This window comes from Bos grunniens, chromosome 6 (assembly GCF_055505025.1).
Source record: "Bos grunniens cultivar Pamir isolate PY7600 chromosome 6, Bosgru_T2T1.0, whole genome shotgun sequence".
In the NCBI taxonomy this organism is placed as follows: Eukaryota; Metazoa; Chordata; class Mammalia; order Artiodactyla; family Bovidae; genus Bos; species Bos grunniens.
In genome coordinates this window covers 1316789-1343604 of record NC_141170.1, presented here as the reverse complement: position 1 = coordinate 1343604, position 26816 = coordinate 1316789, and the positions used below count along the sequence as shown (strand labels likewise).

The 26816-nt window shown below is 48.0% G+C and overlaps 1 protein-coding gene across 8 annotated transcripts in view; it reads left to right on the top strand.

The window, feature by feature from the left end:
• The window catches only part of POLN (DNA polymerase nu), a 151473-nt gene that overhangs the window by 29997 nt on the left and 94660 nt on the right, over positions 1-26816 (top strand). For 6 of the 8 annotated variants that reach the window (XR_015165065.1, XM_086404510.1, XM_086404511.1 and 3 more), the window contains exons 5-10: positions 3033-3223; positions 7436-7548; positions 16727-16884; positions 19482-19550; positions 20461-20521; positions 21213-21277. Coding sequence is in view for 7 of the 8 variants with exons in the window: in XM_086404510.1 (XP_086260636.1) it covers positions 3033-3223; positions 7436-7548; positions 16727-16884; positions 19482-19550; positions 20461-20521; positions 21213-21277 (657 nt within the window). In the remaining variant the exon portion in view is untranslated. Of the gene's footprint in view, positions 1-3032; positions 3993-7435; positions 7549-16726; positions 16885-19481; positions 19551-20460; positions 20522-20754; positions 21030-21212; positions 21278-26816 lie in introns of those variants that run through there. The other 2 variants (XM_086404516.1, XM_086404517.1) reach the window with 2 other exon arrangements.

Here is a 26816-nt window from a genome sequence, read left to right as displayed (position 1 = left end):
CCAAGGCCTATTGCAACCAGCTGTGTTGCAAAAGAAGATGATTTTTAAACTATCTAATTTCAACTGTCCCCAATCTTTAAGAATGTAACCCAGAGAAGAATCTTTGGGGGGCATTTCCCATGTTTACATATAAATCTGATGGTTAATGCCTAGAGATCCTGAGGCTGGATGAATCCTCGAGACCTGGCACAACAAAACCAAAGATGAGATGACAGAGGAGATCTCGGAACTCTTCTCCACGGTTGAAAACACAGAACAGAGAAATACTCAGAGGTAGTGTGAAGTTCACCCCAGCCAGTGCCTTGGGGGTAGAGGTGCGGATGGACAATGTAAGGAGAAATAACTAGGAGAGCTGCTGTTCCAGCCCACCCCTCTGTGGGCATCTGTTCAGGCAGTCCAGTCGGCTGTGCTCTTCCACAAGGGCCAGTGGAGGCAGGCACTCTGTCCACCACTCATCGGGGTGATCATGCCAGTGGGTCTCGAACCCGCAACTGGGACTTTAACCCAGGATAAAGAAGCCGAGAAGTCTGCGATGACCAGGCTTCCAGCCACTACATCATATGAGGCTTGAACCTCTATCACTCTCAGAAATCTCCTCTCAAGGAAACCCCAATGGACCAAGGTCTTCATGGTAGGAGGCCAGCCTCTCCCACCTCTTGTCTCCTGTCAGGGCAAACCAGGGTCAGCCTGTGGGAGCGTGGCTTCACTAGCTGAGAGGAGTTAGGCTGTATTTGCCTGATGTTCACCTTCTCAGAAGGGTGTGACAGAGCGTGGGAGAGGACAGAGAAGGAAGAAGTAGAGAGTGGGCGATACCAGAAGAGGGAAAGGGGAGGGGAAGCTGCGTGAGTGAGCACAGTGAGGCCCCGGGGCAATGAAGGCAGACTTGCCAAGCACTGTGACCCTGAGCAGAGATTCAGGTGGCTGCTCGTCAGCTGCATCCAGCTCCACCAAATGGACCACTATCCTCTCTCAGAGGGACAAGGAAAGAAGGAAGACCCACGGGTCCCAGCAGAGTCGCCAAAATCATGCTCCCAACCCGGGCCCTTGGACTCTTAACCAATAGAAATGATAAGAGGCCAGATGGGAATTTCAGGCAAGGCTTTGCTGGGGCTTGTGCTGCAGTACAAGAGAGCAAGAACAAGAAACAGGTTTCATTGCCTGCTCCCTAGAGGGCCTTCTTGGGCCCTTATGTGGCGCAGCGGTGGGCGGTGGGTTTGTGGGCTGGGCAGGAGGCATGGCTTCGGGGCCTGCACACCTCCTTGGCGGTGCTGTGTCCAGGGTCGTGTGCAGTGCCCTGCTTTTGCCCCCAGAACATCAGAAGCGGCCGTTGTTTGTGGCATATCTGTATCCTGTTGCTCACAATCGTCCCCACTCGCCCATGCACGCAGTTATTTTAGTCACTTATAGCTGCAGTCCCAGCCTTTTTGGCACCAGGGACCAGTTTCACAGAAGACAATTTTTCCATGACTGGGACAGGGTTATGGTTTCAGGATGAGTCAAGTGCATTACATTTATTGTGTGTGTTTATTTCTATTATTATTACATTGTGATATATAATGAGATAATTATACAACTCAGCATGATGCAGAATGAGATCATCAGACATTAGATTTTCTTAAGAGCACACAGCCTAGACCCCTCACACGCTGTTCACAGAGCACTTCGTGCCCCTCTGAGAGTCTGATGCCACTGCTGGTCTGACAGGAGGTGGAGCTCAGGTGATGTGAGCAGTGGGGAGCAGCTGTAAATACGTAAGAAGCTCGGCTCACCTGCCCGCTGCTCACCTACTGCCACACAGCCCCGCTCCTAACAGGCCGTGGACCGGTACTAGCGGGTGGCGTGGGGGTTGGGGACCCCTGACATATGGTTTCTTTGTTTCCTGTTGCTCAAGGAGACATTTGTCCAGGTGCAGGCGTGCTGGTAGAGGCACCCAAGTCCCAGCCTAGCTTAGTTTTGCCATCTTGAAAGCAGTGTTGAATTTTCTGATTCATGAACAGGGGGTGTCTTTCCATTTATTTAAAAGTTCAATTTCTCTTAGCAGTGTTTTGTAATTTTCAGTGTAGTATATAGATCTTGCTTTACCTCTCATTTCTGAAAGACATTTTTATGGGATAAAGAATCGTAAGTTGATAGTTTTTTTTCTTTCAATAGTTTAAAAATGTTATGCGACTGTCTCCTAACTTGCTTTGTTTCTCATAAGGAATCTGCCGTCACCCTTATCTTTGTCTCTGTCTAGGCAATGTGTCCCCCTCCCCCCTCCCCCTTCCCTAGAACACCTTCCCTTTTAAGGTTTTCTCTATATCACTGGTTTTAAACAGTTTGATTATGGTATGACTTGCTGTAGTTTTCTTGTACTTGGGGTTTATTGATCTTTTTGATTCTACAACTTAGCTTGAGAGAATTGACATTGAGTTTTATTGTCGTTAAGCATGGTATGTATCTCTTTTTGTAGGTCTTCTCTGATTTCTTTCATCAGTATTTTATAGATTTTAGTACACAGATCCTATTCATGTTATATTGATTTCTAAGTATTTAACTTGGGGACTAGTTATTATACATGGTAATTCCTTTTTTAAAACGTTTACTTTTACATGTCCATTGTTAGTGTACGGAAATATAACTGATTTTTGTGTTTTGACCTTGGATCCTGCAACCTTGCTTGGCTCACATATTCCTTCCAGGAGGTGTTTTATTTTGTAGATTCCTTTGGGTTTTCTACACAAATATTTATGTTATCTGTAAATGGTGATGGTACAGCTCTTCCTTTCTAATTTATATATCTTTTATTTCTTTTTCCTGCTGTATTGCATTAGCTAAGACTTCCATTATGATGTTGAATAGGGAGGAGACCAGATTTAGAGAATGAGATGGTTTGGGTTTGGGCCTTAATTGTCATTAAAGGAGGTATTCACTTACTAATTTTAATTTTAAGCCTTTTAATTCTGCTTAATTATAAAACATGACCGATCTTTCTTGAACAAATGCATAATTTATGCTTGATCTTGTAACTTTATTTTATTGTGTATTCACAGGCTCTGGTTTCCTCTGTTAAAGGCATTGTGATGTTACTGAGGAGACATCCGGAGGAAGGCAGCGGTGGTCTGGCTGCCTCAGCCTCTGACAGTGTTCCGGAGGACATGCCCAGTGATCAGTGTATCTACATAAAAACTGAGCGCTCCTCTGCCTGGGGCCAAGAGCAAGAGGCACAGCACCAGCTTGCCGAGTAAGACGTCTCCACTAATCTCCTTAAGTCCGGCTCACCCGCCTTACCCTAACTGGGTTTCCCGAGCTCCAAGTTCAGTTATTTAAAGTTTCAGAATGTTTGTAGTGCACATGAAAGTGAAATGAATCTCAGTGACAGAAACCTCTATAAACACTGGCCCTCTCCCCTCAAAGAGCTCTGAAATGGTGGGACCATCCACAGGGGCCTGCTCCAGGATTTGAGTCAACATTGCAATGAGAAGTCGGCAAGAAGAGCGTCATTTTAAGGAGCAAAAACCCACCGTCACTGCTGGAGCCCTGGCTGACCTCCTCAAGATACTCGCTCACTCACTCACAGCATTGGAAAGCAATCTCTGCCTTCAAGCAATAGATAGTCCTCAATGCTACCAACCTATTACTAATTTCAAAGTTTCACTTTGTGAAAATAGGCAAGAAACATCTCACTTGTATCTGCCTTCTTAGAGTCTCAGAATTTCAGAACAGGCAGGGATGCTCTGCTGCCCCTTCTCAGCCCTGAAAAGCCCCCTCGTGGGCTGGAGTCTGTGCCCCTCATCACCGTTTCTTTCTCATATTGTCAGCCTGACTCACTTCTGGTTTCGGTGGGGGTATCCGCTGCCTGTGCACCTAGCTCTCTGAGTCCAAGTCAGCTAGGTGCCCCGAGAGAGCTCCTTGAAGCCAGTGCCCTGAAGAGGCATCCAGGGAGGCTCTGGGTGAGAAGGTGGGGACCTGGTCCCGGCCGTCCCTGCCTGAGTCGGGCTCACCGGGCTCAGGTGAGTTTTGGGTCATCGTGCGCCTCAGGTCGGAGCACCTGAGGCACTGGGCCAGCCCGTATTCCTCGCACCGAGCCCCCACAGGCGTTTCCTCTGCAGGGGCCAGTCCTGCACAGGGCACACGTCAGCAAAAACTGCTGGGGAATCTGAGGAATGGAACTTATCACTCACAAGTCCTGGAGGGTACACGGCATGCCCAGGGCCTCACAGAGGGGTTATAGGGAAAGAAAGAAAGGGCATGTATAGACCTAGGGCTCTGCCTTTTTAGAGTTTGAAGGTGGGGTGTCTAGGGTTTCGAGGAGTCACTCTTTATTGGCTAACTTAAAGCATCAGAGCAGGAAGTAGGGCACAGGAAGGTTGAGAAGCCGTGTCACTCACGAAGTCAGTTATCTGCTTACCCAGGGCTTTCTGGAAAGACCTGGCAGCTCAGCTGGTAAGGACTCTGCCTGCAGCGCAGGAGACCTGGGTCCCATCCCTGGATCAGGAAGATCCCCTGGAGAAGGGAATGGCGAACACTCCAGTATTCTTGCCTGGAGAATCTCATGGACAGAGGAGCCTGGCGGGCTACAGTCCATGGGGGTGCAGAGAGTCGGACACGGCTGAGCGACTGACGCTCACCCACTCACTCTAGAAGAGGGAGCTTCCCCTGGCTCCTTCTCTGGTGGTTTTGCCCACGGCTGAGTAGCACAGCTGGCAACACGTCTATTAAGGATGGACATCTCTTGAAACAGACGCCTCGGCAATAAAAGCTTAATGTCAGGCATGTACACCACAGTGAGAATCAGACATCTGACAACACAGCACTGTGCTCCCAAGAACCCATAACCTTCTTTTTACATAACTTTCTTTTGAAAGAACAATCAGGCAGTCTATTACTGTGGAAGACCTCTGTGAGAGCAGGGCTCTAATGTTTGGACTTCCTTTTCTGAATTCTGGATTTTGTATCCTGTTTCACATTCTCCACTTGAACATCTGGTGGTCACTTAAGCTTCGATCCTCCCTCTGCTTTTTGTTTTGCAGATGTGGCAAAACTGACGTAGAAAACACACTGTGTTTTAGCCAGCTTGTCTCAGAAGATACTCTCTTTTTGTTGTGTGTCCTGTCTCAAGCTAGAAATCGCAGCAGGGTTGTGCCTTTTAGTGGGAGAGATCATAGTTGTTAGGTGGCCTCACTGAGAACTTCCGAGTTTCCAGCTACAAGAGCACCGAAGTGGGAGGGAACTCCAGGAGTCCCAGCTGCTTCTCCCTCACACCCGCTCCAGGCCCAGCAGAGCCAAGGCCTGACGCTCTGCCGTCGGCAGTGGCCCTCTTCAAGGGAAGCCTAAGGGAAAGGACACCAGAAAGTGCAAGAAGCCTAAAAATGCCTGCTTGCAGAGTAAGCAGAGCTCACTGGACTCCAGCTTTCCTTCTTCCTCAGCCTCATCCAAAGACCCTCGTTGATGTATTAATAAGCAGTTACCATCAGTTCAGTTCAGTTGCTCAGTTGCGTCTGACTCTTTGTGACCCCATGAATCGCAGCACGCCAGGCCTCCCTGTCCATCACCAACTCCCAGAGTTCACTCAAACTCATGTCCATTGAGTCGGTGATGCCATCCAGCCATCTCATCCTCTGTCATCCCCTTCTCCTCTTGCCTCCAATCCCTCCCAGCATCAGGGTCTTTTCCAATGAGTCAACTCTTGGCATGAGGTGGCCAAAGTACTGGAGTTTCAGCTTCATCATCATTCCTTCCAATGAACACCCAGGACTGATCTCCTTTAGAATGGACTGGTTGGATCTCCTTGCAGTCCAAGGGGCTCTCAAGAGTCTTCTCCAACACCACCTTGGGTCCTGGCAGCAGCAAGATCGGGTCTCAGACCTCAGCATTGCCACTTCTCAGTTGTGGAAAGCTGGAAAAATTGTCTCACCCTTCCAGGCCTCGGTTTCCTTATCTCTAAAATGGGCCTGTGCTCTCTTGTGCTGTCGTGTCCGATTCTTTGCGACGCTGTGGGCTGTAGCCCTCCCCGCTTCTCTGTTCATGGTGGGATTTTCCAGTCAAGAATACCAGAGCAGGTAGTCATTCCTACACCAGAATGGATCTAGTGCCTGCCTAATGGGATTATGATGAGGTTTCAGTGCAGCAATCCCTGTGAGTGTTTAGTGAGGTATTCACACATGGTAAGTATTTGATAAATGTCAGCTATCATGAATCCCATAATCAAGGAGCTCATGATTCAATGGGGGTAAGGTAAATTACGGTGTCACGAACGTGGTCCTGGCTGTAGCAGGTATGTGGCCAGGAGCACTGGAGCAGGGGGCCTGGAGTGTGAGAGGGCTTGGTGGAGTCTGGTGATGGAGAAGGAGAGTCCAGTGTGGGCAGAGCGCAGGCTGCTCGGGGAGCGGGGTGTGCTGGGAGCACAGGCTGGGACTGGCGGGGAGGAGTCCAGGGTGCGTCAGCTCCACTCGGGCTGGGGGCTTCGTCTGCAGGCGATTGTGCCACATCCAGGAACTGGATCTGAAGAGCCGTGTGAACTTGACTTCATGACTAACCTCTTTGTGTCTCGGCTTCATCATCCGTAAAATACAGATAATAAGTAACACCTACCTCTGTCAACCAAAAAATAACACAAGAGGCTGCAAATAAGTTTGTTTGGGGTCTTAAGAATTGCAATTCAAGAGACAAAGATTCAGGTAACCCCTAAAGAGTGTTCTGGGGAAGAGAGTCGGGTTTATAAAAACAAAAAGCCATAAGGTTGTTAAAAGTTGCCTGGCGAGGACTCTCCTGGTAGCCCAGTGGTTAGGAGTCTGCCTGCCTGTGCAGGGACACCAGTTCGAGCCGTGGTCCAGGAAGATCCCACATGCCTCGGAACAGCTAAGCCCGTGTGCCCCAACTACTGAACCCTAGCTCTAGAGCCCACGCATCGTAGCTGCTGTGGCCCACACGCCCAGTCCGTGCTCTGCAGCAAGAGAAGCCGCTGCCGTGAGGAGCCGGTGCATCACAGCCAAGACCCAGCAAAACCAAAAACAAATAAAATAAAATTTTTTTTTAAAGTTGGCTGGCAAGAACTGTGACAGCCTCTAATACAACCCAGAAAACGTTTGTCCTTAAGGAATCACAAACTGTTTCAGGGTAGAGGTCTGAAAGATGGACGGGGGCCTCAGGTTCTGGCAGACATTCTGGATGTTGTCACCAGGTCGAAAGGTCAGATTCCATCCAGGCTGCGTCGCCCCTGAGTCCCACTTTCTCAGGGGCCTCCTGGCTCTGTTCTGGGGACTGAGCAAGACCAACCCATTTTGATTTTCCCTGCACACCTCCTAGGATTTGAGTTAATCTGTGGAAAGCTTGCAGAAGAATGTCTGCCCATAATACTTCACACGTGACAGCTGTTAGTGGAATGTCTTTGGAAGTTTTCCAAGATGAGTTTCAAATCGGTCTGTCAATCTGTGAATGTCTCTTCGTCTTCTAGGAACGTGCTGCGTGAAGTACTGAGACGTAAACGCCCCGTCATTTGTTTTAACGCAAAGGACTTTGTGAGAACAGCGCTGCAGTTGTTCGGTGACGATGGAAGTTGGAAGTGTGGTACGTTTCAGATTTATCATCTCCCACCGACATAACTGTCCCACAGCGATTCCTCCTGGGGATGGGAGCACGGTGAGGACTGCCGTGTTGCACAACTCAGAGGCGGGGGGAGTCACAGCTGCTCAGCACTACCCACGCAGCCAGCCACATGCCCTGAGCGCAGAGGCACTTCCCCTCTGTGTTTTACATGATTAGAGTTTTTTCAAGTATGTATTACTTTTGTGTTTAAAATAGGGAAGAAGTAACATGTGGCTTGGTAGATGAATTTATTGTCACCACAAACAGCTGTAAACTCCCTAAGAATTAAACTAAAGCCAGAGTGCTGCTGCTGATGCTGCTGCTAAGTCGCTTCAGTCGTGTCCGACTCTGTGCGACCCCATAGATGGCAGCCCACCAGGCTCCCCCGTCCCTGGGATTCTCCAGGCAAGAACACTGGAGTGGGTTGCCATTTCCTTCTCCAATGCGTGAAAGTGAAAAGTGGAAGTGAAGTTGTGCGGTCGTGTACGACTCTTCGAGACCCCATGGACTGCAGCCTACCAGACTCCTCCGTCCATGGGATTTTCCAAGCAAGAGTACTGGAGTGGGGTGCCATTGCCTTCTCCGTTTATTTAACATTATTAAAAAGAATTTTAGAAACCTTTTTTTTTTTTTTTTTACTAGATAGACAGACATGTAATAAAGCAAATACAGAAAGAATGTTCATTGCAGAGTCTGGGTAGTGGATACACGAGTATTCACTGTGCAGTCCTTTTCAAACTGTCTGAATGTTTGAAAATATTTATAGTAAGATGGCTCTAGTGGTAAAGAGCCCATCTACCCATGCAGGAGACGTAAGAGATGCAGGCTTGATCCCTGGATCAGGAAGATCCCCTGCAGAAGGGAATGGCAACCCACTCCAGTATTCTTGCCTGGGAAATCCCATGCACAGAGGAGCCTGGTGGCTACAGTCCATGGGGTCACAAAGAGTTGGAAGCAACTTAGCATGCACACAAGGCATTGGGAAAAAAAAAGTTTTTATTGTACAAAATTCCCAAGACAATATAAAGTACCTGTGATACAGTAAGATATGTTTGGTGTTTATCCCTGGTTCATGGCTCTCAGCTCCCAAAACCCAAGCCATCTCCAGGGTGCTGAGTGTCCTCCATGTGCTAATGAGCACTGGGGGCTGCAGGCAGCAGGGCTTCAGGGCGGGAGTGGTCAGCAGAAAGAGGAGGCTCTACTGAGGCCCGGAGCTGTCAGTGTGACCCGCCACCTCCAGGAAGGGCAGAGGGGCTGGAGACCAGTGACTTAGTCAGCCACACTGAGGTAATGAAGCCTGCATAAAATGCCCTCATGGTGGGATTCCCAGGTGAGCAGCCTGGGCGCTGGGAGGGGGCACAGTTGGACTGGGTGTGGTTCTGTGCCCGCCGTGCCGTGCCCTGTGCACTCTGCCGCCTGGCTGTTCCTGGGCTGTAGGCTTCCTAATAAAGAAGTGTGAGTACACAGGGTGCTTACAGCAAAGGGTGGGCCCTGTGGAGGGCGCGTGGGAACCTCCCCTGGCTTCCAGCTTCGTGGTGGGAGGCACAGCAGGCCCGGGGCTGGGGGCTGGTGCCGGAGGTGGGGCCATCCGTGGAGCTGAGGCTTGAGCTGCAGGGTCTGCGCTCACTGCTGGGAGTTTGTGGACACGCAGCTGCATCTGCAGAGAACGGCAGGCGTGTGGGGGGACACAACAGACAACACTTGGCCCAGTTCCAACAGCTGTCAACTCTGTCCAGTCTTTGTTCCCCACTAGTTCCAAACCTCTGTCCCCTGGGTTATTTTGTAGCACGTCCCAAGCATCGTATTACTGATCTGTAATGTTTCAATCAGATGAATAAAATATGAGGATTTCAGTTTTCAGATGGCTTGCTCATCATCTCTCCCTAAAACAGCCATAATCTGTTCGTATCATTAGCTATCCAGGCAACGTTTGTACTTGCCCAGTTGTCTTTAAATAGCTTTGCTTGTTTTTGTTTCTTGCAGTTTGATTGAATCGGGATCCAAACACGGGTCCGGGTGGCCCTACACTCGGGCTGGGTGTGATGTGTCTCCCCAGTTTTCTTGCGTCTTCTCTCCTTCTGTGTCTTTTCTTGCCATTATTTTGTCATTGCCAGAGTCCAGCTCCAGCAGCCAGAGATTCAACCTGAAGCGGTGAGCGGTGTCGGCGAGAAACGAGACAGCCTCTCAGTTTTCTTGGACTGCCTGTTTATTTCAGTTCAAGATTTTCTTTTGTACTTTTAGGAAAGCAGTAGGTCAGAAGTTTGACATTTTCAGTTTCCCCTCACCCAGATTTATTATCTCCATAAATCATTGTTGCTCTTCAAACAGAGTTCCTGCTTCAGCGGTTCTCTGGAAATCAGCTTTACCATCTATTATCTACTCCCTCTTATGTGTCCTATAGTTAACTTGTGATTACATTGTAACTCATGCTACATTCCTCAGTTTATTTCTTATCTTTCTAAATCCTGTTTGCCCCTAACATCCTGAGCTCACTATCTCCTAATAAGGCTTCTAGCTATAGTACCTCTAAAATTCCTAACCTCTATAAGGTGTAGTAAAATATGCTAACATTACAACATTCCTTAAATTTTCAACATCTAACTATTTTAATTATTTCTAAGCCCTAAATTCAGTAAACTCCTTTGCCATAAACATTTTCCTCACAAATAGGCTTCAGATAACAATCCCTCCCATGTCCTCAAGCTGCAGCCTATGTGCTCATCCTGGAACACTCTTTTGTAAAAGTCCTTGAACAAATGTCAATGACTAACTTTATGAATTATTTTCTGAGCACAGCTGCAGAAGGCTTTGCGCCTTCTCATGCTCCTCTCAAGAACAATAAGCACCTTAATATTCCTTTTCAGTCAACTCAGCCGAGGAAAGGAAACAAGTCAGAATCACAAAGCCTAACTCCTTCATCCCGGGTCCATGCCTGCGGGACAAAGAGAGGGGGCTGGGGCCGTGCCTGCATTTTGTCACTAATGCCTAACGCGGCTCCCGACATGTCATTGTTGACAGACCAGGGTTTCATCCTATGGGATTTCTCTTTCTTGTCTTTTAACATGTTCTCTCTTGTCTGTTTCTTCTGTACTGAGACCCAGGGGCCTGATCAGATTAGGGCTAGAGTTTGGGAGTGCAAGCCTGCTTCCTAGTCTCGATCCTAGCTCTGAGCGGTATCGTGTCCTTCTGTCAGGAAATGCATGAGACCTGGTTGTAATGCTCGGTTGTTTACCTTTTTTGTGGTATTTGAATTGTTTTTGTGATTTCATAGGTTGAATCTTCTCTATCTTTCATACTTGTCACATTAGAATCCATTTTCAATCTCTTCATTTTTTAGTTTAAAAGCATTTCCTTTTTTTCATCTTATTTTTAAACATACTTAAGGCATTATCTATTGCACTTACTTACTTTTGTATATTGACAGTTTCTTGTTGACTATGAGGAGAGTCTGAAACGCAGTACCTGGGTACAATCTCAGAAATGACACAGTGATGTTGGTTCGTTTCCAAGGCAAACCATTTAATATCACAGTGATCCAAGTCTGTGCCCCAGCCACTAATGCTGAAGACGCTGAAGTTGAACAGGTCTATGATAACCTACAAGACCTTCTACAACTAACACCCAAAAAACATATCCTTTTCATCATAGGGGACTGGAATGCAAAAGTGGGAAGTCAAGAGATACCTGGAGTAACAGGCAAGTTTGGCCTTGGAGTATAAAATGAGGCAGGACTAACAGTTTTGCCAAGAGAACACACTGGTCATAGCAGTATGTTCCAACAACATAAGAGACAACTCTACACATGGACATCACCAGATGGTCAATATTGAAATCAGATTGATTATATTCTTTGCAGTCAAAGATGGAGAAGCTCTATAGTCAGCAAAAACAAGACCGGGAGCTGACTGTGGGTCAGATCATGAATTCCGTACTGCCAAATTCAGGCTTATATTGAAGAAAGTAGGAAATACCACTAGACCACTCAGGTATGACCTAAATCAAATCCCTTAGAATTATACAGAGGAAGCGACAAATAGACTCAAGGGATTAGATCTGACAGAGTGTCTGAAGAGCTATGGACGGAGGTTTGTAACATTGTACAGGAGGCAGTGAACAAAACCAACCCCAAGAAAAAGAAATGCAACAAGGCAAAATGGTTGTCTGAAGAGGCCTTACAAACAGCTGAGAAAAGAAGTGAAAGGCAAAGGAGAAAAGGAAAGATATATTCATCTGAATGCAGAGTTCCAAAGAACAGCAAGGAGAGATAAGAAAGCCTTCCTCAGCGATCAATGCAAAGAAATAGAGGAAAACAATAGAATGGGAAAGACTAGAGATCTCTTCAAGAAAATTAGAGATACCAAGGGAACATTTCATGCAAAGATGGGCTCGATAAAGGACAGAAATAGTATGGACCTAACAGAAGCAGAAGATACTAAGAAGAGGTGGCAAGAATACACAGAAGAAGTATTCAAAAAAGATCTTCATGACCCAGATAACCACACTGGTGTGATCACTCACCTAGAACCAAACATCCTGGAGTGTGAAGTCAAGTGGGCCTTAGGAAGCATCACTACGAACAAAGCTAGTGGAGGTGATGGAATTCCAGTTGAGCTATTGCAAATCCTGAAAGATGATGCTGTGAAAGTGCTGCACTCAATATGCCAGCAAATCTCAAAAATTCAGCAGTGGCCACGAGACTGGAAAAGGTCAGTTTTCATTTTAATCCCAAAGAAGGGCAATGCCAAAGAATGTTCAGACTACTGCACAATTGCATTCATCTTACACACTACCAAAGTAATGCTCAAAATTCTCCAAGCAAGGTTTCAATAGTACGTGAACCTAGAACTTCCAGATGTTTGAGCTGGATTTGGAGAAGGCAGAGGAACCAGAGATCAAATTGCCAACATCTGTTGGATCATAGAAAAAGGAAGAAAGTTCCAGAAAAACATCTACTTCTGCTCTATTGACTATGCCAAAGCCTTTGACTGTGTGGATCACAACAAACTGTGGAAAATTCTGAAAAATATGGGAATACCACACCACCTTCCTTACCTGCCTCCTGAGAAACCTGTGTGCAGGTCAAGAAGCAACAGTTGTTAGAACTGGACATGGAACAACAGACTGGTTCCAGGTTGGGAAAGGAGTACATCAAGGCTGTATATTGTCACCCTGCTTGTTTAACTTATATGCAGAGTACATTATCTGAAATGCCAGACTGGATGAAGTTCAAGCTGGAATCAAGATTTCTGGAAGAAATATCAATAACCTCAGATATGCAGATGATGACATAACCCTTATGGCAGAAAGCAAAGAGGAACTAAAGAGCCTCTTAATGAAGTTGAGAGGAGAGTGAAAATGCTGGCTTAAAACTCAACATTTAAAAAACGAAGATCATGGCATCTTGGTCCCATCACTTCATGGGAAATAGATGGGAAAACAGTGAAAACAGTGAGAGCCTTTATTTTTGGGGGCTCCAGAATCACTGCGGATGGTGACTGCAGCCATGAAATTAAAAGACACTTGCTCCTTGGAAGAAAAGCTACGATCAACCTAGACAGCACATTAAAAAGCAGAGACATACACTACTTTTCTGACAAAAGTCCATCTAGTCAAAGCTGTGGTTTTTCCAGTAGTCATGTATGGATGTGAGAGTTGGACCATAAAGAAAGCTACGCACGGAAGAATTGACGCTTTTGAACATGGTGTTGGAGAAGACTCTTGAGAGTCCCTTGGACAGTAAAATCAAACCAGTCAATCCTGAAGGAAATCAGTCCTGAATATTCATTGGAAGGACTGATGCTGAAGCTGAAGCTCCAATACTTTGGCCACCTGATGTGAAGAATGGACTCCTTGGAAAAAACCCCGATGATCAGAAAGATTGAAGGTGGGAGGAAAAGGAAACGACAGAGTATGAGATGGTTGGATGGCATCACCAACTCGATGGACATGAGTCTGAGTAAGCTCCAGGAGTTGGTGATGGACAGGGAAGCCTGGCATGCTGCAGTCCATGGGGTCGCAAAGAGTCAGACACAACTGAGAGACTGAACTGAACTGATTACCAGTTTAGTTTTTATTTCAGAAATGGTTTTTTGGTTTTACTTTGCTTTCCTGAATTCTTTTGTCTATTTATCAAGTTTTTCTTTTACTAAGTCACCTAATCTCTTAAGTATTTCTAACTGAGTTCTTCATTGTCATGCTAAGTCACTTAAATCATGTCTGACTCTTCGGACTGTAGCCCTCCAGGCTCCTCTGTTTGTGGGGTTCTCCAGGCACAAATACTGAAGTGGAATGCCATGCCTACCTCCAGGGGATCTTCTCAACCAAGGGGTCAAACCTGTGTCTCTTATGTCTCCGGCACTAGCAGGCAGGTTCTTTACCACCATAACTTCTATCATTTTCTTAATTTTTCTTAGCTCATTCACCATCTGCGTTGTTGGCATTTCTTTTCCAGTACCTGACATTCCCCTGGTGTGGGGCTTGTCCTGATAGCTTCACTCCCTGGTGTGGGGCTTGTCCTGATAGCTTCACTCCCTGGTGTGGGGCTTGTCCTGATAGCTTCACTCCCTGGTGTGGGGCTTGTCCTGATAGCTTCACTCCCTGGTGTGGGGCTTGTCCTGATACCTTCACTCCCTGGTGTGGGGCTTGTCCTGATAGCTTCACTCCCTGGTGTGGGGCTTGTCCTGATAGCTTCACTCCCTGGTGTGGGGCTTGTCCTGATACCTTCACTCCCTGGTGTGGGGCTTGTCCTGATACCTTCACTCCCTGGTGTGGGGCTTGTCCTGATAGCTTCACTCCCTGGTGTGGGGCTTGTCCTGATACCTTCACTCCCTGGTGTGGGGCTTGTCCTGATAGCTTCACTCCCTGGTGTGGGGCTTGTCCTGATAGCTTCACTTTATTAGTTACAAGAGTTTGTAGGAAACAGTCCCCAGACCATTCCAGTGCTGCAGACCTTCCCCAGGGTTTTTCAAAAGCATTTGTTGATAAGAACCCTTACTTTTGGAATACTAAAGCTTTGAAAGGGAGACGGAATGAAATCGTGTGGCTGGGTCAGTGTTGGCAGACACGGTTATATAAAGTCCTGACGGCTGATGGCGGCAGGCAGGCAGAGTGCTGGCCGACTTCCTGTCCCCCAGAGTTCCAAATCTGTCAACACAGGTGACTTCCCGGCTATCAGAAAAATAGCGACGATACTGGCTGCTTGGGTAAATATAAATCTCTTAGACTACTGTGATTTAAATATGCCAGAAAATATAATGCTTAGTGTGATGTGATCTAAGACTACAGTTTTATTTAAAGACCAACTCTTTGTCATGGTGAAGCACACTTCAAAATGTTATAGCAACTTCAGAGAGCAGTCACTCAGGATTGCCAGACTTGTCTCTTAATTTATCAGTCCCCTCATCCTTTTATTACTCTGGCTCCAGGTCCAAAATACTCTGGTACTAAAATATATTAGGCAAGTATCACTTTTTTTTTTTTTTTAAAGAAGTACCTTCAGGACTTCTCTGGTGGTCTACTTTTTAAGACTCCAAGCTTCCAACACAGGGGTGTGGGTTTGATCTGTGGTCAGGGAACTAAGATCCCACATGCAGCATGGCGCGGCCAAAAAACAAAATAAAAATTTAAAAAGTGCATATTCATATGTGTCCCACGGCTACTTCTGGTAATCTTTTCTCCCAGTTTTCAGACAAGAAGACTACGAGGTGAGGGGTGAAGCGGCCTTGCCCTGAGTGTCTTTGCACACGTCATGTGCAGCACTGCAGGGCTCCTCCCAGATCACCCCACGCCTCCTCCTTCTCTCTCGAGACTCGGGAAACTGACACCCCAGTGCCGGGTCAGGGAGGCTGCCCCGCAGCTGGGTGGAGGAGGGGAGACTTGGGACGAGTGAAAGTGGGGAGACGCATGGTTGAAAAGAGAGGCGCACGGGGCAGAGAGAGGCTCCAGAGCAGGGAGAAAAGTGAGGCAAGATGGCAAGGGCGGGGCTGAGGCTTCCGACTGCCGTCTCTTTTAGCTTCATTGAGAGTTAGTTTGGGATGGATTCCCCATGGAGACCGGCTGTGTGGGACCTGGCTGGTGGAGACCACTCTTAGCAAAGGCTCAGCCTTCTTCAGGAGTGACAGAGCGTCACTTGTTGCTTAGCTCTGTGAAGGAGGAGATGGTAGGACTGTAGCTGTTAATGCGAGCCTTGTTATTGCTGTCCAGTTGCTCAGTTGTATCTGACTCTTTGCAGGCCCATGGACTGAAGCACAGGAAGCCAGGCTTCCCTGTCCATCACCATCTCCCGGAGCTTGCTCAGACTCATGTCCATCGAGTCAGTGATGCCATCCAACCGTCTCATCCTCTGCTATCCCCTTCTCCTCCTGCCTTCAATCTTCCCAGCATCAGAGTCTTTTCCAATGAGTTGACTCTTTGCATCAGGTGGCCAAAGTATTGGAGCTTCAGCTTCAGCATCAGTCCTTCCAATAAATATTCAGGGTTGATTTATTTTAGGATTGACTGGTTTGATCTTGCTGTCCAAGGGTTTCCAAAGAGTATTCTCCAACACCACAGTTCAAAAGCATCAATTCTTCAGTGCTCAGCCTTCTTTAAGGTCCAGCTCTCACATCCATACATGACTACGGGAAAACTATAGCTTTGTTGGCAAAGTTACGTCTCTGCTTTTTAATGCACTGTCTAGGTTTGTCATAGCTTTTCTTCCAAGGAGCGAGCATCTTTTTTAAAATTTCCCTGGCTGCAGTCACCACCTGCAGTGATTTTGGAGCCCATAAAATCTCTCTCTGTTTCCAGTGTTTCCCCATCTATTTGCCATAAAGTGATGGGACTGGATTCCATAATCTTCATTTTTGAACGTTGAGTTTTAAGCCAACTTTTTCACTCTCTTCTTTCACTTTCATCAAGAGGCTCTTTAGTTCCTCTTCACTGTCTGCCATAAGGGTGGTATCATCTGCATATCTGAGGTTATTGATATTTCTCCCAGCAGTCTTGATTCCAGCTTGTGCTTCATCCAGCCTGCATGTACTCTGCATGTAAGTTAAATAGGCAGGGTGACAGTATGCAGCCTTGTCATACTGCTTTCCCAATTCTGAGTCAGTCCATTGTTCCATGGCAGGGCAAAGTACTTATTTTCCATAGAATGACTGACAGACTTCTCTCTCTGCAGTTGCTGGCTTTGTAGGGCTGGATCCCAGAATCGCTGCGTGGCTGATAGATCCTAGTGATGCCGCACTCTCTTTTGAAGATTTAGTGGCAAAGTACCTGGGAAACCCCACCACACTTACAGTCAACAGCACGCATGGAAATTCCTCAAGAAAGACTGTGGTGAGTTGTTTTAAGAAAAGGTTTATGGACCTCAATACAACCCTGGTACTGCTGCTAAGTCACTTCAGTCATGTCTGACTCTGTGCGACCCCATAGACAGCGGCCCACCAGGCTCCCCCGTCCCTGGGATTTTCCAGGCAAGAACACTGGAGTGGGTTGCCGTTTCCTTCTCCAGTGCATGAAAGTGAAAAGTGAAAGTGAAGTCGCTAAGTCATGTCTGACTCTTAGTGACCCCATGGACTGCAGCTTACCAGGCTTCTCCGTCCATGGGATTTTCCAGGCAAGAGTACTGGAGTGGGGTGCCATTGCCTTCTCCGCAATACAACCCTAATTTTCCTCTAAGAACTTTTTCTACTTCATGGACAGCCCAGTAGTGAAAAGAACACTGCCCACATCCACGTTTACTTGTTTGGCAGAAATGCCTTCTGGTAGAGGATACTGAATGAGGACGGATGACTCCTCTCCCTTTGTGCAGCTGTCCCTGGGAGACGCCATTCATGGCCTGATTCTCCTAAATGCGTCCTTGGTGTAGAGGGTCACCTGCTCTGTGAGTGGACAGCTGCTTGTTGATAAATCCTTTGTTCTGGAGGCTTGGCCCCCGTGGTGGAGGCCTCGGGTGGCCGCTCCTCGGTCCCTGTGGGGAGAGTCATAGAGGCTGCTCAGGTCTGTCTCTCCAGGCCCCTCTCTCTTGTTGGGAACCATTGTCTGCAGAAGCAAGGGTGTGTGCAGCCCTGGAACCCTGCCCAGAGCCTGGGGCGAGGGAGACCTGATGTGCTGCACCACAGGGCCAGAAGGCAGCCAAGCCGGAGCAGCGCCCATGTCCTCAGCCACTCTGTCCAGGCTCCCTGGCTGTCAGTTAACAAGCACAGTTCAGAGCAGGGCTGGAAGGCCAAGCAGGAGGCAGTGTGAGCCTGCCCTGCATGCAGGGCTGAGCTCGGGACTGTTATTTGGGGCATTTGATCCTACAGGCCTGCTCAGGGGGTGGAGTCGGGGATCTGTGTCAGATAGAGGCTTGGGATTGGAAACAGAGACCCTCACCCTCCCTTAGTCTAAAAGGAATTTGTCAGAGGAATGTGGGGCAGCTGAGACTCAGAGGAAAGGCAGAGCAAGCTTTGGGAAGACAGCAACCAGGTGGCTCTGAGGACCGAGGCAGCAGAAGCCCACGGACCCGGGGCCAGCAGTGAACCATGACCTTTCCTCCATGCGTGACTTTTGTCCAAGATTCACAGTTTTAGCGCTCAGAGTCTCCGTTCCATCGTTGTGTCACATGTTTGCCCCTTGGCAGGGCAGCAGGGCGTGGAGATGAGCAGTCCTCCAAGGTCCATGCTGCTGGGCGGCACTTCCCCAGAGAGGCTGGGGTACTGTAGCGGGAGGAAAGAGTGGTCCGCCGGTGTGTGGTCAGCCCCATTCACAGAGGAGGACTCTGGTGCACAGGGCTCATGTCTGCACCTCGCCCAAGGTCAAGTCGAGGCAGAGTTCAGGCTGCATTTCTGACTCTAAAGGGGCGCTTTTCCTGGTACACACAGGTGGGAGTGGCTTAAATACAGAAGTCAGGGAGGCCCGGCCACGTGGCTCAGGCGCCCTGAGTGCCCCGGCTTACGGTTCCCCCGAGAGGCTCTGCCCAAGGCCTCATCCACACTCGGCAGAAAGGAGGCAGCCTGGGAAGGACTCGTGCTTGTCCAGCGACGTGTCTGTCATGGGAGCACATGGTGAGAGTGGGGTGGGGAGGGGCCCTCTGCTCTGCAGGGCCCAGGGACGCAGTGTGAGATGCAGGAGCAGGAGAGCATGGAAACTGAGGACTCAGTGTGGGTCCCGTGGGGCAGCAGCGAGACCGCACGGGAGGGAAAGATGACGACCGCTGGGGGAGAGCAGGTGCAGCCGGCTGAGCTGCCGGGCCCTGAACACCGCCACGGGGCCTGAGCTGGTCCTGGGGAGGCCACGCAGCTCAGCGCTGTGCAGCAGGCAGCATGTTCAGGCAGCAGGCCGGCCATGTGCTGGGCACAGCCAAGATGGACATGGATGTGCCCGTGGCTCCGGGAGAGCCAGACCCGGCGGCTGCACGACCACTGCAGGGTGCGTTGTGGGCAGGGGTCTCTGACGCTGCGTCTGGGCACCCAGAGTCCCTGGGCCATGTGGCAGAGTGAGGGGTACAGTGAGGACCCCAGGCCTCTGGGAGTGAGTGGCTATAAGACTGCGTGTCAGGGCTGAGGCTCCCCCCACCCTTGCTGGGACTCTGGTTGGTGCACCTCCCAGCGGCTCTGTGTGTGTCTGGGGCAAGGGTAGGTGGTGAGTGTGGAGGCCGAGACCAGGAGACCCAGTCCTGTTGTCCCTCCCACTGCGCGGTCTTTGCCCCGGCTGCTTAGCTTCTCTGTGGCTCACTTCCTGTAAAATGAGGGCAGTGGGGGTGGAGGGAAAGTAAGAAAGCAGTAGGGATCTTGAGCTTGCCCAAGAATATTCCGTGGCGTGGGGCTGCTCTTCTTGGGGTGATGGGTGACAGCACCAGGGTGCAGTCTGTGTGGAAAAGCTGTGGCTTCCTAGAGCGTGACAAGTGTCACTCCCAAATGTTCCTAACTGTTCATTCTTTTGCTCTTTTGAAGAATCAGACTGTCCGTGCGAAACTGAGGGTGCTCCACAGACTGACGATGCACCTCTGCTCCCAGCTGCAGGCAAGGCGTTTTCGTGGTAGCTTCACTGCCTAGGGGCTGGCCTTTGTCCAGACCCACAGGAGGCATGTCCCCTAGGGCAGGAGACGGGAACCTGGGTGTCACTCACTGGAGGACTGTCCAGATGATGAGACCTGACTTTTTAAATGTCCTCTGTAGGTTGACAACAATTGTAACATTGTTTTTAAAAAAGATTTCCATTCAGTTGGAACATTTCCAACGCTGCAGTTAACGTAAAAGCTAAGTGTTCATTTCAGCTCCACTTGGAGTCTCATTGGGAAGCAGAGGTCATTTGAAGGACTAGTCAAGAAAGGTTGAATAAAGGGACCAGGTTCCACAGCAAGGGCAGGAATTGGGGGCCAGCACGGGACAGAGGGGCCTGAGCAGACAGGCACTGGCTGGGAGCTTCTCCACCCCGGCATTGACGTGCAGGCTTTTACCCGGACCCTGGGAAGGCAGTGTCCTGCAGTGGCCGCAGGCCGAGGACGGGGGCCGGCAGTGCCCTGTGAGCTGGTGCAGGGGACGCCGCTTCCCTCTCCTCCTGCCCGCAAATGGGCAAAGCCAGCTTGACAGCAGAGAAGGAGCCCAGCTGATGTGGCCCAGAGGGCTTCAGCCCTTCCTCCTGTTCTGAAATTAAAGTGGGAGACTTAAACCACAAATACCTAAATCACGCTTAAAAATGAGAAAGATGAAAGGAAAGTGGGAGTGGAACCTGTCCTACCAGATATTTCTGAATATTTCCGTTTGGGCTTGGTATTAATATTAATCATAAGATAGGATACTTGACAGAAATAGGAGTTTTAACCACATAACCCAGAGGAGCTGCTCAGTGAGATTAAGCGGGCTGTGCAGCAAATGCGGGCAGAAGTAACAGTTTCAAAGTAAGACGATGTCATTTCTTCCCCTAAAACAGGTTTGTGGTTTATGGCAGCTCTTCTGGACTTTGGAGCTCCCTCTGATACCGATTTTGGCAGGTAAGCTACCATGAAGGTGATGCAGTGCTCTTTCCAGAGTTCTCTGTTCTGTCCGGGACGCCTGTTTTCTGGTGACTTAGTTTGGGGTGGGCAGTGCATCATATGGGCGCCAAAGAGCAGCAAACCCTTAGCTTCCCCTTTGTCCTCTGTGACCACAGGATGTGGCGCGCGTCACCTCCTGGTCTAGAAGGACTCTGACTTCGGGGAGCCCCTCTGAGCTGCCTGTTCTGCAGGTGCCCCGGCTGAGGGGCAAGGGCCCTCCTGACTCCTGCGCCCCCGAGAACAGCAGCGGGGAGGGGCCTATTTGGAAGTTTCGCATGTCAGCAGCTGTCCTGTCCTGGAGTGCTGGACCTTCACACTTCGTGAGAAGCCCCTGGAAGGGCTATTCCAGGCTCCCCGCTGTCCTTGCTCTGAGCCCCTGGCCCACTCTGTCCTGCTGGGCACCTGGGAGAGCAGAGCCTTGCACACAGCGCTGGAGCCAAGCGGCTGGGCCACCTCCCCACCCACGGTATCCCCACGCCACCACCACCACCGCTGGGCTCCAGTGCCGACCCTGGGGGACGCTGCTGAGCCTGCACTGTCCTCGTGGTCTGCGTCGGGGAGGGAGGCTTGCTCCTGGCCCTTCAGTCTTTCTCAGAAATGACTCGCTAATGCTGTACAAATGGTATCTGCTTTGGTGTTTGAATCACAGTGATGGAAAGCCACCGCATTCGGGTGAACAAGGAGGAGATGGAACGGATGTCAGCGCTTCTTGGGGTGAGCACGTCCGTCAGGCTGCCCACGGGTGCTGGCCCTCCCCTGCCTGGTGGGCGGCTCCCGGGGGGCCCACGTAACTGGCCTTTTCTTCCTCACTCGGCCCAGCCTGGGGCACTGTCGCCCCATCTGACTCCTGCAGGGGATATCACACTTGGAAAGAGTTGAAGCAAGACCACATCTGGTGCCCGCCCCATGTGGACGTGTGCTGGTTTAGAGGGCATCGCCCCTTGAGTGGGTGAGGGCAGGTCATGGGTTTCTTGGATACTTTAAAAAAGCAAAAGCAAAGTTTTCTAACTGTGAAAAATAGAGGGATGCATAAAGATGCCTGAAAAAGATGCATTAAGGGTTCCACTTAAGTTGTTTTAAAGTTAATATTTTAAAGGAAACTCTGGGATGACCATCACCCAGGTCAAAGCTGAGAACATCCGGAAGCCCTGCTGGCCCTTCCCTGTCGGACCCCCCTTCCTGACTTGGCAGGACTTCCACTGTCCACATCCTTTACAGCTTTCCATTTAAAAGCTTGATAGTACAGTTGCTTTCTCTCAGAAGGAGCTGTAGGTTAGCCAGCGTGTCTGGCCTCTCTCCCCTGGTCTCAGCTTCCGGTCCGTGCCCTTTAGCCGGCGTGTCTGGCCTCTCTCCCCTGGTCTCAGCTTCGGTCCGTGCCCCTTTAGCTGGCGTGTCTGGCCTCTCTCCCCTTGTCTCAGCTTCGGTCCGTGCCCTTTAGCTGGCGTGTCTGGCCTCTCTCCCCTTGTCTCAGCTTCGGTCCGTGCCCTTTAGCCGGCGTGTCTGGCCTCTCTCCCCTGGTCTCAGCTTCGGTCCGTGCCCCTTTAGCTGGCGTGTCTGGCCTCTCTCCCCATGCCCCTTGGCTCTTAGTGCTCCACTGCACGCTCCACCCCAGTGTGATGGCAGCAGGGTTGTGTCTGGCATCACAGGCCATGCTGTGTCCCTGAGCAGGTCTCCTGGGCCCGTGGGCACATGGTCCCCGGGTCCGAGGCGCGGTGAGCTGCTGGCGCAGCTTCGTCAGACGACACTGAATTGCTTTCTAAAGCCACAGCTGCGTGACGTGCACATGAGGGCCCGTCCTGCACTTCCTCCCCGGCACGGGTCCCCGGACTCTGAGTGAAGATGCAGTGGTATCTCGTTATGATGTTGGTTCCTGGTGTCCAGATTACTGGGGAGGGTGACTAGCTTTTATTTCATTGTTGGCTGTTTGGAGTTTCTCCTTGGTAAGGGATCTGCTCAAAATTTTTACCCATTTTAATATTGAGGGTTCTGTCTTCCACTTTCTGATTTATAGAACATCTCAATATATTCTGGTTACAAGCCTGTTCTGTACACCTTGGTCCTCTATGTCTTACCGTTTTACTCTCTTAATGTCTTTTGATCAATAGCCGTCCTTAATTTTTAATTTTATCAGTCTTTTTCTTTATGGTTAGTGCTTTTTGCATCCTGTTTAAGGAATCTTTCCTTTTGTCGAGTTCGTGAAGTCTCTCTTCCATTATGTTTGAAGTTATTTTCATTAGCCTTTGCACTTAGGTTTATAAACCTGGAACTGATTTTTTTTCTCTTTACTCACTTTTTTAATTGAGAAGGAAATAGCATACAATGAATAACGCTCATCTTTTAAAATTTATTGTGATAAAATACCCTTAACATAAAACTTACCATCCAAACTGATTATAACTGCAGAAGTGAAGTGTTAGTCACTCAGTCGTGTCCAACTCTTTGCAACCCCATGGGCTATATAGTCCCCCAGGCTCCTCTGTCCATGAAATTCTCCAGGCAAGAATATTAGAGCGAGTAACCATTTCCCTTCTTCAGGGGGATCTTCCCAACCCAGGAATCGAACCCAGATTTCTTGCATGGCAGGCAGATTCTTTACCATCTGAGCCACCAGGGAAGCTCTGTAACTACAGAGTGTGATGGTAGGAATTGTTCATCTTGTTCTGCAACCATCACCAGCTTCCATCTCCATAACTCTTCGTCTTGTAAAACTAAAACCCACAGCTAGTAAACAGTTGCTTGCGGTTCTCCCCGCTCCCAGCTCTGGCGCCCGTCACTGCTCTTTGTCTCTCTGTGACTTTGCGGAGTCCCAGTGATCACGTGAGTGGAGTCGTAGCGCTGCTGCTCTTAGTGACGGCTCATTTCACGTAGTGTCGTGTGCTCAGGGTTCATCCGTGCGGTAGCATGTTGCAGAATGTCCTTCCTTTTTGAGGCTGAATAATACTCCATTGTATGTGCATGCCTCACTTTTATTATCTATTCATCTGTTGATGCATGCACCCTAGGTGGCTTCCATATTCTATGTCTGTCTTTATGCCAGTGGAAAATGGAAGCAACTTACTATGATTAGCTATTGTAAATACGTGCTAAGAGAATAGGTACACAAATACCTCTTTAAGATCCTGCTTTCAGTTCTTTTGAATATATGCCCAGAAGTGAATTGCTCGATCTTATGGTAATTGTGTTTTTAATTCTTCGAGGAACCACCATGTTTTTTCCAAAGCCCCTGTACCATTTTATGTTCTGACAAACAGTGCATAAAGGTTGCAGTTTTCTACATCCTCGCCAGCAGTTACTGTTTTCTGGGTTTTTTTTTTTTGACAGTAGCCATCCTAACGGGTGTGAGGTGGCATCTCGTTGTAGTTTCGGTTTGCATTTCACCAATGATTAGTGATGCTTAAAATCTTCTAATGTGCTTATTGGCCATTTGTACATCTTCTTTGAGAAATAATATCTATTCAAGGTCTATGTCCATTTTGGGATCGGATTTTTTTCTTATTGTTTAGTTTTTGGAGTTCTGTATATATTTTGGATATTAATCCCGTATCAACATGATTTTCATATATTTTCCTCCCATTATATGGATTGCCTTTTTACTCTGTTGATACTTTTTTTTAAGTTATACACTTCTACCTATCATTATTTTTTTATTTATTTTTAATTGGAGGATCAGTGCTTTATGATGTTGTGTTGGTTTCTGCCATGCATCAATGTGAAACAGCCACAGGTATACACATGTCCCCTCCCTCCTGAACCTCCGTCCCACCTCCCACCCCAGTACTGTCTTCTGATGCACAAAATTTTTAATTGTCATAAAATCTAATTTAAAATATCTTTCTTTTGTTACCTGTTCCTTTGGTGCCATATCTAAGTGATCCTTGCCAAATCCAATGCTGTTAGACTTTTGTCTGGCTTTCTTCTTAGAGTTCTTAGAATTTTATTATTTTAGGTCTTACCTTTAGGTCCTTGACCAATTTTGAGTTAATTTTTATGTATGATGTTAAGTAAGGATCCAGCTTCATTTTTATGCATGTGGATACCCAGTTTTCCCAGCACCATTTATTGAAAAGACTGTTCTGTCTCCACTGAATTGTCTTAGCACCTTATCAAAATCATTTGACCATATATGCAAGGGTTTATTGCATTTCTTTTCCATGGGGATGGGCTTGATCTCTGTCTCCTGTACAATGTCACGAACCTCCGTCCATAGTTCATCAGGCACTCTATCTGTCAGATCTAGTCCCTTAAATCTATTTCTCACTTCCACTGTATAATCATAAGGGATTTGATTTAGGTCATACCTGAATGGTCTAGTGGTTTTCCCTACTTTCTTCAATTTAAGTCTGAATTTGGCAATAAGGAGTTCGTGATCTGAGCGACAGTCAGCTCCTGGTCTTGTTTTTGCTGACTGTATAGAGCTTCTCCATCTTTGGCTGCAAAGAATATAATCAACTGATTTCAGTGTTGACCATCTAGTGATGTCCATGTGTAGAGTCTTCTCTTGTGTTGTTGGAAGAGGGTGTTTGCTATGACCAGTGTGTTCTCTTGGCAAAACTCTATTAGTCTTTACCCTGCTTCATTCCGTATTCCAAGGCCAAATTTACCTGTTACTCCAGGTGTTTCTTGACTTCCTACTTTTGCATTCCAGTCCCCTATAATGAAAAGGACATCTTTTTTGGGTGTTAGTTCTAAAAGGTCTTGTAGGTCTTCATACAACCATTCAACTTCAGCTTCTTCAGCATTACTGGTTGAGGCATAGACTTGGATTACTGTGATATTGAATGGTTTGCCTTGGAAACAGACAGAGATCATTGTCATTTTTGAGATTGCATCCAAGTACTGCATTTCAGACTCTTTTGTTGACCGTGATGGCTACTCCATTTCTTCTGAGGGATTCCTGCCCGCAGTAGTAGATATAATGGTCATCTGAGTTAAATTCACCCATTCCAGTCCATTTCAGTTCGCTGATTCCTAGAATGTCGACATTCACTCTTGCCATTTCTTGTTTGCCCACTTCCAATTTGCCTTGATTCATGGACCTAACATTCCAGGTTCCTATGCAGTATTGCTCTTTACAGCATTGGACCTTGTTTGTATCACCAGTCACATCCACAACTGGGTATTGTTTTTGCTTTGGCTCCATACCTTCATTCTTTCTGGAGTTATTTCTCCACTGATCTCCAGTAGCATATTGAACACCTACCGACTTGGGGAGTTCCTCTTTCAGTATCCTATCATTTTGCCTGTTCATACGAAAAGCAAAGGAGAAAAGGAAAGATATAAGCATCTGAATGTGGAGTTCCAAAGAGTAGCAAGGAGAGATAAGAAAGCCTTCCTCAGCAATCAATGCAAAGAAATAGAGGAAAACAACAGAATGGGAAAGACTAGAGATCTCCTCAAAAAAGTTAGAGATACCAAGGGGACATTTCATGTCCTTTATCATGGGCTCGATAAAGGACAGAAAGGGTATGGACCTAACAGAAGAAGAAGATATTAAGAAGAGGTGGCAAGAATACACAGAAGAACTGTACAAAACAGATCTTCACGACCCAGATAATCACGATGGTGTGATCATTCACCTAGAGCCAGACATCCTGGAATGTGAAGTCAAGTGGGCCTTAGAAAGCATCACTACGAACAAAGCTAGTGGAGGTGATGGAATTCCAGTTGAGCTATTTCAAATCCTGAAAGATGATGCTGTGAAAGTGCTGTGCTCAATATGCCAGCAAATTTGGAAAACTCAGCAGTGGCCACAGGACTGGAAAAGGTCAATTTTCATTCCAATCCCAAAGAAAGGCAATGCCAAAGAATGCTCAAACTACTGCACAATTGCACTCATTTCACACGCTAGTAAAGAAATGCTCAAAGTTCTCCAAGCCAGGCTTCAGCAATACATGAACTGTGAACTTCCAGATGTTCAAGCTGGTTTTAGAAAAGTCAGAGGAACCAGAGATCAAATTGCCAACATCTGCTGGATTATGGGAAAAGCAAGAGAGTTCCAGAAAAACATCTATTTCTGCTTTATTGACTATGCCAAAGCCTTTGACTGTGTGGATCACAATAAACTGTGGAAAATTCTGAAAGAGATGGGAGTACCAGACCACCTGACCTGCCTCTTGAGAAACCTATATGCAGGTCAAGAGCAACAGTTAGAATTGGACATGGAACAACAGACTGGTTCCAAATAGGAAAAGGAGTACATCAAGGCTGTATATTGTCACCCTGCTTATGTAACTTATATGCAGAGTACATCATG